Source organism: Centropristis striata, chromosome 5 (assembly GCF_030273125.1).
Source record: "Centropristis striata isolate RG_2023a ecotype Rhode Island chromosome 5, C.striata_1.0, whole genome shotgun sequence".
Taxonomy (NCBI): Eukaryota; Metazoa; Chordata; class Actinopteri; order Perciformes; family Serranidae; genus Centropristis; species Centropristis striata.
This window is the reverse complement of record NC_081521.1, coordinates 24,370,908-24,382,084: the sequence shown is the minus strand read 5'-3', so window position 1 is coordinate 24,382,084 and position 11,177 is coordinate 24,370,908. Positions and strand designations below refer to the sequence as shown.

General features: G+C 39.3%; 1 protein-coding gene across 3 annotated transcripts; it reads right to left on the bottom strand.

Moving 5' to 3' along the window:
• Positions 1 to 789: 789 nt before the first annotated feature.
• On the bottom strand, positions 790 to 10,819 carry prdm2a (PR domain containing 2, with ZNF domain a). Of its 3 annotated transcripts, none has more exons than XM_059333276.1 (4): positions 10,671 to 10,819; positions 8,641 to 8,711; positions 3,540 to 7,894; positions 790 to 2,782 (listed from the first exon to the last, which is right to left on the bottom strand). In XM_059333276.1, exon 3 carries the CDS (start codon positions 7,823 to 7,825, stop codon positions 3,572 to 3,574), a length of 4,254 nt encoding a protein of 1,417 aa, XP_059189259.1. In that variant the 5' UTR covers positions 7,826 to 7,894; positions 8,641 to 8,711; positions 10,671 to 10,819; the 3' UTR covers positions 790 to 2,782; positions 3,540 to 3,571. The 3 variants fall into 3 exon arrangements, with proteins under 3 accessions (XP_059189259.1, XP_059189260.1, XP_059189261.1); XM_059333277.1 differs by lacking the exon at positions 10,671 to 10,819 and adding an exon at positions 10,505 to 10,663; XM_059333278.1 differs by lacking the exon at positions 10,671 to 10,819 and adding an exon at positions 8,819 to 9,033.
• Between the last annotated feature and the right edge of the window lie 358 nt (positions 10,820 to 11,177).

The window sequence follows — 11,177 nt, the reverse complement described above, 5'->3', positions numbered from 1 at the left end:
TCCCAGAAAAAAGATTCCAATTGCTAATATATTGGAGGTGGAGTGAATGCTGTAAAAAATAGGATGCAAACACGTGTCACGGTAAATGGATTTTCTCACAGAAAGTGGGAGTGCAGAAGAGATGCAGTGGTATTACAAAATCCCCTCTCTATTGAATCCACTGCTCTAGTGGTTAAAGTGAGGAAAGTGTGCCACCACCTGGACATTTTATTACTTTCTAGAATAGAAGGGCACATAATGCAGAAAAGCTACATGCAGGTCAAAAATGTATTATAAATTAGAAGTATAAAGTTACATAAAATGCACATATTATAAAAATTTTCGCCAGGTGTGACTTATATTCAAAGTTTCATGAGTTTTGGGGTATGTTCAGGCAGTGAAAAATGCGATCATTTGGGAAGAAGAAAAAAATAAAATTCAAAATAACAATTCAAAATACAATAGAGACCTCGCAGGTCGTTGCCTGCTCGGGCCCTAATAATAATATTTTAGCATTAAAAATATTTTGGTTAAAGAGCTTCTACATACTGGTGTATTAATAACCTGTTTAATCATTTTTATGTTCCTGTAATGGTTAAACCATTACAGGAACATAAAAATGATTTTGGTAATTACTAATGCTGTTAATTTAAGACAGTTGTGGCATACACTGGTGGTCTAATAAATGTGTTATGTGTTTATATATGTATATTTCCCACAAAACATCCACTGACTAATGTATAAAAAAAAACTACCAACGCTAATGTGTTCATTTGATTTGATTACTAAAGAACGTTTGACACAAAATCATAATCTTAACATTCTCCATTTATTTTTAACACTCGCTTGAAAAAACTTTAGTGCAAATCATACAGAGGAACTGTTCAGATATTGATAACATGATTTTAAATTATTAATAAATATACATGACTCAATTTACACTTCGAAATGCTACAAGCACTTTTCACAGTTAAATAACAGTCTCCCAAACCGTCCTGTACATCCAACACATTGCAGTCTGTCTAAATGATGGAGATATTACCAACAAGGGTTGAAAAGGCAAAAATGTAAAGGAGGTACCATTACTCTCTCTCTCTCAGATACAGGCCATTGTCAAGTTTTAATTTGCCCAAATTGATAATACTCGACTCAATCATCATGAAATAATTACCCTGTATAGCACTGAATTTTTAAACTAGTAGCTTATAAAAATTTAAATCAAACAGATACAATTCATTACACTCACTCTTTGAGATCAGTGACAACTTGCCACAAACATTTCAATAGGTCTCTACAGGGTTCCAGCAAACAAAAAGACCCCATAACTTATCTTATATTTCCATTTTGCGGTTTATACATGTTGGAATTCATTAGACACACTCCACACAATAAACTGTTGACAACAGATTATAAGCAATGATGAAAAGGCCTGTACGCTACGGACGACAAAGACCTAAACAGACTGTACTTCTATTATGAAGATTAATAGTCCTTGAATGAGGAGAAAACACACAAAATCATATTTTTTGACAAGCATTTTGTGAAACAAGTGCAAAATAAAGCCTACAAGCGAACTGGACTACTGTAAATACTTCAGGATTTCAGAAGAAATGCAGTGAGGCCGAGCACTGGAGATGGCTCTGTCATTGATATTTGCTACTGTTAGAGTTGCATTGATGCATCCAAACTGTTCAGAATATGAAGTACTGGTGTTTGGCATTACAGTGCCAATAAAACAAAGGTTGACAATTTTTGTGGTGGCCCTTAAACTACAAAATCCAACATATTTAGATTGGGCTACATAGGGAAGCCCTTAAAAAAATGTGATAGCACATCAACGCATCTTTTCAAGTCATCTGCAGTTTCACACAGACTTTTGAAGAGACAAACGAGTTTATCCATCTCTTGGTAACCACCAAAATAAAATTCCCTATGTGGGAGTCACCAGACTACATTTATTCTTCATCAACATTATGCCACATTTAATTTTATTATATACATTTGATGGCACATAAAGAGAATTACTCTTCTAACGCTTATACAAATAAAAGGCAAACTGGGCCAACCACATTATATACAATTTTGATTTGCAAAGGCTGTAGCATTAAATCTACCAATGTTACATTCACACCAATAATGAAAACACTTATTATTCTAATCAACGGTGCTGATATCCATAAGCATTCTGATAGGTAGCTTGTGGCAAATATTACACTTTACTACAGAGCGTGTTACTTTTCTATGATTCTGTATCTTCCCTAAAATTACACTGGTTATTGTCCATCAGACTAACAGAGCAAGTTTCAGTGTTTAAGGCCTAATTGCATCAACATGATCCATCCTAAATTAGCTGTAGTAGAAGCTCACAGCATGCAGCAACAGTTTAAACCAAAAGGCCACAGACAACAGATAAGGAAAAGTGCAAATGCATGCTGAGAATGATTGCCACCTGCCATCCTCTCCAAATAACCCACCAAGTAGGAAATGAGAGCAGCCTTCCAGTTTTATTCCTCCCACCTCCTTTCCAATTTGTGAGACGTAGCAGTCAGATTAACTTCAAAGTGCAAATCCAAGCCATTGACAGAAAGTTTGTGAAATGAAGGAGAAATCTACAAAACTCCCAAACTACTACAAAAGCATTTAAATACATTCACTCACTGCAGTATCCTTCGCTGTCTCACTTCAGTCATTTAAACAGTGTGATGCAATCTGGGTTCATGGGCTTTACAGTGTGATTAACAGTTATCTCCCTTCAGTATCGTGATGACACGAGTATGTCTGAGGCGCTCCACACAGCAGGATCCTGAAAACAACAGAACAAAACATGTTTTGAAAGGGATATGGACATGAGGTTGTTTATAATCAGCTGGTTGTTGTACTGAAGATTTAATTGATTTATTTTCTTTATCTTTATACATAACATAATTACTTTGTTTTTGAAGAACATGGCAGTGCTCAGATCTTATTAGCATCTGTCCAACATTTTAATTGCACAATTATACTGTATATCATATTAAGAGGCTCAATTATTGTAGACTGTTTCAATCTTACCTGAACGAATGAGGAATTACTGCGCATGTCTTTTATATGTTTGAAGTGTTTTTTGTGAAGACATCACTTGATGACTATTATTATTTTGTAAACAATTGTTAAGTTTTAATCTCAAAGATCTCCATTTCATTTTCTTTGGCGGTACCTTTGGCAATAAGATCTGTCTGTTTGGATTTCTATTTCAATCGTTACGCATGTTTCATTGTCACATTGCTTTTTTCTTTGTTTGTTCGGCCATAGTTTGGCCAATACCATTCTGAATTTATTATCGTTATGCTGCAGAGATGTACCAGTTTACAAATTATATTCCAAAGATTTACAAAAAAAAATCTTGGTTTGGTACAGATCTTAACAAAAAGTTAAACCATGATTATCATTTTTCAAGCCCTAGTGTGTTGGAATGTCACCACAGACACCCAGTTTGTATGTACACTTAATATTAGTGCAGACTAAAGACTTAACAGACATCGATTTAAATAAAATGATGACTTTAAATGTACTTTATCTACCTGATGATCCCTGGTGGGCAGCTGTGTAGTCTTCAGGCTGTAGGACTCTGCTCAGAGCTGTTGCCGACGGCTCCGGCTGCTTCCTCTCGGCTCTGGTTGGGAGGCAGCTCATCCTTCTGCAGTGCAGCCTTTTGTGGTTTCACTATAGTGATCTTAATAGGGATTCCTTTGACGCTATGCTGCACTCTGCTATACTGTCGCATGGTGGGGTTGAAAGTGCGAACGATGGGAAGTTCATTCAGAGTGGGTGTCTCTTGTTTTGGCTGCTTGCTCTCTTTAATAACTATCTTACTTCTTTTGTTTGAAAAGACAGTTTGCACTGGCAGGATGGCGTGCCTTTTAGCAGGGCCAGAAGTCTGGAGTCTGGTTTTATGCTGAGGTGAGGCTTGTTTTTTCTCTTCAACCCCTCTATGCAGGTGTCCATCATTTTCCTTTGTCACAGAGATGCCTCCTTCTTTTCTTTTCTTCACCTCTTTAGGTTTCTTGGGGCAGACTGCCATGTGTTTGGTTCTGCTGCGTCTCATGGTGAACTCCCTGCTGCAGTGTGGGCAGACAAAGATCTCCTGTTGCTCATCCACCTGTGCATGTGACAGTTTATTTGATGAAGGAACCTGCTTGTTCCTTTGTGGCATCACCCTCTGGACCAACTTTTTCTTCCTTTTGTTCAGCACTTTGAACTTCACATTTACTGATTCTTGGTTAGGTTTGGACCTGTTTGAATGGCTGGGTCTGTTCGAAGCATTGAGTCCGTTGGTAGAATTAGTGGTAGACAGAACTCCATTTTGAGTTTTTGCAAAGTGACGCAGTGGGATGGGATTCTTTTTGGGTGTGTATCGTCTCTTATCGCTGGCGTTTGCACAAGCCAGGATATGCTTGTGTAACTCTGGCATGTTATCAAAGCTCTTTCCACACTTGGTGCACCGAATAGCCGTACTAAAGGTTTGTGGGATGTTGTGGGTGGTGAAGTTTGTGGCTGAAGCCACTAAGCCAGCAGGTGATCTGTTATGGTAGGGAAATGGAGGGGGCTTAAAGCTGGGATAATGTTGGTTAATGCCAAGACGAACATCAGGCCCTTTGATTTTGGCTCCATCTGAGGCCATGATTTTTATTGTTGTAAACAGTTCTTCAGCAGCCACATCTACTTCACCTTCTTCCTTTTTCACCACTTTCTTGAGTTCCTCTGAAGCATCGGGCACTGCGGGCTCTGTGTTGACTTTTAAGTTGTTGTGATTCTGAGGTCTTAGCTTTCCCTTTTCTTCTTCTGCGTATGTACACTGCTGTCCGGGATGCAATTCCTCCTGATGCTGTTTCAGATTACAAAGGTAGACAAATTCTTTTGTGCATGCACTGCAAACGTAAGTCTTGCCGACACCGTGGAGGCTTGATCGATGATCAAGTAAAGCTGTGGGTTCGCTAAAGAGCAGCACGCAGAACTCACATTTGTAGGGCCATTCATCAGCATGGTCACCGACATGATGGCCCAGTTCTTTCATCGAATGGAAAAGCTTATCACACACGTTGCAGATGAAATTCTTGGTGAAAGACTGCTGTTGTGCAGTACTCTGCATGTTGTTGGAGGATTTGTTCTCTTCAGCTTTCTCAGAAAGTGGTGAGGTTTTTGATGAGATTTCGGGAATGGAAACAATGCTATCAGCAGCCTCCTCTTCTTTTACAGCTGGTGGCTCTGCATTAACAACAAGCTCTGGGTCTGAATTTGATTCTCCCACAGTAGTACAATCAGATATCACAGAGGTGGCGGTGGATAGAGTTACTGATTCTGCGATTGTGGACATAACAATAGTGGGGTCCACAGTTTGAGGGTTGGGTACTGATACAATCTGTTGCTGTTCTATGTGATTAACAACCATCTGTGTAGGTGCTGGAGGCTCAGCAGGGTTTTCTTGTAAGGTAACGGCAGCAGGGACTATGCTCCCTGGGGCTTCAAGAGCTATTGTGCACTCTATCAACACTGTGTTGCTGGTAATGTTGTAAGAATTGATGAGGGAATCATTTAAAGTTACAGTGGGTGTGAATGGCACATCTGACATAGGAGTGGACTCAACTATAGGGGGATTGAGCCCTATTTGATCAGAGAGAAACACATGGCCAGGTAGATTTAGAGCCGGGTCAAGGGATTGGGAGAGAGTGACAGGGTTTGCAGAATTTGTAGTGGCAAATGCAGTAGTTAAATCACACTCGGAGAAATTTAATGCATTTTCAGTGCAGATTACCAGGGGCTCGGGAGATATATTTGGGGCTAATACCTGGATTGGTTGGCTTGAAGGGTTAGAAATATGTTGTGGTGCCAAAACTGTGATTAATGAAGGAGTAGTTGGGAGCACTGTGTGTGAGGTTGGGGAAGCAAATGCAAAAGTACATGGTGAGGCTGGCTGCAAAGCGACAGGGGTGATGGAGGCAGATGTTGGAGTCAGAGGATTAGAGGGAAGTGCAAGTCCATAAACAAGTCCTTCTACCATAGGATCTATTGGGGTCATCATATCTGGACCTGTAAATATGGTGAAGTCTGTGACTAAAGGTGTCTCAGGATTTCCTAGGCCTATATTTTGCTCTCCAATATTCATTAAGGCCGTCTCCATCAGGCATGTATTTGATTTTCCTTCTTTCAAAACTGCCTGTGAAACTAAATTTAATGTCAATTCAGATTCTGTTAGGGTCTTGTTTTGCAAGCTCAAATCCAGCACGGCATCAGCTAAAGCTACTTCTTCATTGCTTTTGACTGTATTAGAGAGATCCAGTGGTTGCTGATTGCAGGAATTACCGCCAGTTGTGGGGAGCCAGTTCTCTGTGGAGACAGGCTTCAGTGCTGGCTCCTCCACGGGTGGACTTGTGTCATCCTTCACATTGGCTGTTTGGTGCACAGGTGAACTATATTGGCTCTCCATCTGCCCTGTACTTACAGCATCACACTCTACAATATCTGGTGTTGCTTCTCTAGATGCTGGGTTCTGTAGTGGAGAGCTTGGTGGGGACCCAGTCCTTCTTTTAAACCTTCCTGTTCCAGCAGGCAGGACAGAGAGAGAAACGGGTGAACAAGGCTTCTGGCCATCCGCGATGAGTGCAAGTGTCGGTTTAAGGCCATCCTGCTTCTCCAGGAGCTGCTTCAGCTTTGGAGACAGAAACACAGTTCTTTCCTTCTGTGCAACTGTCGACTCTGTATTCTGAGGAAGTAGATTCTCGATTAAAGAAGATACAAGTGAAGATGAGGACGACGACACAACCACTTCAGACTCCAGTTCAGTTTTAATTTGTGGTAAAAGAGGTGGTGTTGCAGTTCTTCTCTTGGCCTGTGGTTGACCAGGTATCTCTTTGCCAGTGAGTGAATCTGTATTTAACACCTGGCTGATTTGGGCCGGGTCTAGAATCAAGGCATCCAGCCCAACTAAGGTTGAAGACCCAGAATGGACCTCAGCTGCTTCACAGCTACTGACTGTACTTGTTGACACTATCTTTCCATCAATGTAAAAGCTGAGATTCTCTGAAATATTGCTCGAGACATCTAGCATGTAATGTTTTGTGTGTTCCACTTGATTCTCCAGAACAGCTGCAGGTGCTGTATTGTCACCAAGGCCTGTTTCCTGTTGTGATATTTCACTGAATTCCCTCGGAAGACTTTCCTCTTGGGGCAGCTGGGTTTTTTCCACATGTGTGCCTTGTAGGTGCTGCTCGTGGACCCTGCGCTCATGTCGTCGCTTGTTGGTATGTGTAGTGAATATCTTTTCACAGTACTTGCAAGCATGATGTCCCTCTAATACTCCTGGTTTGTCTGGCTGAGCGGTGTGGTCTCCAGCCGACAAAACAGAAGTACTGGAGCTAGTCGGGGATGAAGTTTGGCGCTGCATGACTGAGCCTGTTGAATGCAGAGGCTTCATCTTCTCATGCTGCAACTGATCCAGATTTGAACCCAAAGACATGTTGCTCTTACTGCTTTTGGATGCAGGTGAGCTGTTGTTTGCCAAAGCATGGATGTGCATGTGTCGTTCTAAGCCTTGTTTGCTGGAAAAATGTCTTTCACAGTGCTGGCAGGGAAAAGAGTTCCAGTCTCTCTCAGTATCCTGGTTGGGATATTTGTGAGGATCTGGGTGCAGTGACTTAATGGTGGCTGGTTCGGTGTTAGGTTCCTCTTCATAAACGTTGTCGTCATCCTCCTCCTCCTCCTCCTCTTCTTCTTCTTCTTCCTCCTCCTCTTCTTCTTCTTCCTCCTCCTCCTCCTCTATATCCTCATTGTCTCCAGGTTCAGTGATGTACAAGTGAGGAGAGTCCTCCATCTTTTGTGGAGGTTGTATCCAGCTGTCTGAAGGCAGTCTGTCACACAGGACTTTTAACAGTTGTCACACCTGTTGAACAGATAAAGAAGATATTGTCATTTAGCAAACCCACACAGCTGTAGGGCCGTTTAAAAGATAACATTTATTTGGATCACTGTTAGCCACTACAAAGCTAACAACTACTTTTCCTGGGGTACACATAGGTAATCACACTATAAAAAAGTATATATACACAATATGCAAGTATAAATTCAAATTGTTTATCTGCAGTTTAAGTTGTCTGCTTTATCAAATGCTAATTATTATTATATTTTTATTACAGTTATATTGAAATATAATATCAGAAACATGTTGATATTTTCTAAATCTTATACATCACAACACAAAACACAAAAAATATAGAATTTGTTATTTTATAAATTTTGTAATCTACATGATTTGACTGAAATTTACATTAAATAAAAGTTAAGATGGTAACAAATGTAGAAAAACTTTACCCCACCATATCAGAAACTGTCTAACCACTAAGGCAGCAACATTATATTTAAATGACATATTGCTGTTTCAATATATTCAATGTGTCTGTATCTGTCATTATACATGCCAGGAACTGCAGTTGAAAATAAGCCACAGTGGCGAAACTGGCACATTTACAGAAATGTCTATTCAGTGCTATCACTATAACTTTAGAACTGTATAAATAAATAAATACATTCAATTATAAAGACCTTCCATTTCCTAAGCATCTAAAGAATAAATCAGTCTGTAAGCATTAAATTAAAGTAACATATAGAATTGTGGTAATGTCATCTTACCATTTGAATAGTCAGTGCAGAGAAGAAGGCGAATTTTGTTTGACAGATGAAAACACAGGCTTTTCTTTTTTCTGGAAGAAGAAAACAAACAACAAAGCACACATTACAAAAAGCGATGACACCCGTTCCATAATATGGCATGACACTTAAGCACAAAGTACTGAACGATAAGACGCACAAACTGATCAGAGTGAACAGCTGTGGTGTGGGAGTAGCTGAGCACAGTGTACTTTATCTCTTCAGTCATCTGGCTGCTGAATAAGCCTTGAGTTCTGTCTTGTTAACTTATGCTAATATCCCTCAAGCATATCAAGGTTACATTATGATCCAACAAACACAGCAGACACTAATGAACCCACGCTAAGTAACACTCTGTTGTATACAGTATAAAGTGTTTTCTTTTCATCTATTAGTTGCCTACGGTCAGTACAGTCCCAAAATACAGCTAGTCTGCCCCCACTCTGACTACTTTTTAAACCCTTGTATGGTTACCTTACATCACCTGCTACACTGATTACACACATTCACACCTGGCACCTCAATCATTATCGTTTTTATAGGAAACTTTCTATTGTTATTTGGAAACTTGTTAAATCTTAAGGTGGTGCATTATCTAGTGCTTGGTAGGACAAAATGGCAGGCCCATCATGTGTGCCAGATTTTCCACCTGCTCCTCACGACCGCATGCGCTCTTATAGCATTCAAATCACTTTTTTTTGTAATTTATTTTTTATTGACATTCAGAATCAGACATTTACAATGTATACATCACGTGAGCATACTTCTTGCATCTGTTGTCTGCCCTAAATGCCGAAATAATATTTTAGTTTATATCCAAGTAATGAAAAGAAAAACAAACAACCATAACAACAACAACAACAACAGCAACTAAATTAAACAAAAAAAACATGTATCGGTAAGGAGTAACCTTTCTCATACATCAAAGCCATGGTTTGTGAAAATAAAAATCTGGCCTATGAGGCGCGACATATTTGACCCAGTTTTCCCAGTATGATGTGAATTTCTCCGATTTGTGATTAACAAATGCTGTTATCTTCTCCATTTTATAAATATTTTTATAATATCCATCCATATATTTAAGGTTGGGCTCTCCTGCGATATCCTTTTCCTGGTAATACTCTTTTTACAGGCCACCAGCAAGATACGTATTAAATGTTTATCTCTTTTCGGCCTCAAATTACTTTTAACTCACTCGTATTTAACTGTTTGCTTGTTTAGCACGTTATTTCATTTAAAATTTAAATTAATCCTGCATAGTTATTGCATTACTAGCAGTGTTGAGGCAATTCTATACACGATATAAAATGTAAACAAAGACCTTATACCGAATGTTTATGCATTTAATTAGTTAAAGACAATCCTGTAGTGAGTTTCTGTTACACAAATAGAACTGATTCAGTCACGATATTGTATTAGCAGAAGCCAAAATTGTTCCAACACCATACAAGGGCCTACATACTGAATAATTTGAGCCAGTTTCATATTATTCATCTTCTATTTCCACCCATCTGCACTGCAACAGGCTTACTTGACACTCAACGCAAATAAAATTAATGTCTAAGAAAGTAATTTATATATATATTTTTTTTTATATTACCATTAAACTCGGATTAGCTATCTGCTTCACCTGGTGTGATGACGCGCCCCCGTCCCTGCACCATTGCTAGCTGCTCACACAACACGTCGTCACATTACTGTTATGCTACTGAGGCTGCTAGCTCGTCCACTGAAAGGTCAACTGGCTTCTCGACTACAGCCCTAACACTGTCGTCCTGACACACGAAAGCTGCTTACTGGAATAAATCCCTACAACCGACACGGTCCTGAGAAAATAGTCACTTACCAAGTGAAAGAAATTAGCTGTTATCGCCATTTAAGCAGTAACAATTTAGCCTCCTGCTAGCAACAATGCCAGCAGAATCGCGAGCCCCTGGCTACATGAAGGATAGAACGGAGCGTTAAGAACACTGACCGTTATACCCATCTATGGTTATAACCGTTATACCAACCTGCACGTTGCAGTTTCTGAACATTCTTGTGTAACGGCAACAAACTGGTTTGAAATAGTCCTCCCGTGCAGGTTGTGTACAGTTTTGTTCCCCAGATGTACCAACAAGATTCTACAGTTCTGATTGGTCAGCGAATATGGATGTCAAATATAGACCAATCAGCAACAGGTTTGTTCAGGCGCTGGAAGAAGAAGAAAAAAAAAATATGAGAGCAAAAGGCAGCTGTCACTTCACTTTCGGTATGCTTTTGCGAATCAAAAACGATTAACTATGTTGCAAAGTTATCCTTTGTTTAGCAAAATTTTTCATCCACAAGAATAAAGATATGAAATCATTCCCCAAATTACAATAACAAATGCACAAAAATTATATGATATCTTGAAAAAATGTTCCCACTGAAATGATTAGTTAAAACGAATTCGAATCCCCCTTATTGAAAACAACATTTAGACTTATATGTATTTTTATTTTTGTCTATTTATTTTTGTATTTATTTTAATTTTATTT

Coding starts and splice junctions, on each gene's coding strand:
- prdm2a (XM_059333276.1), bottom strand. CDS start 7,825: ATGGAGGACTCTCCTCACTTGTACATCACTGAACCTGGAGACAATGAG.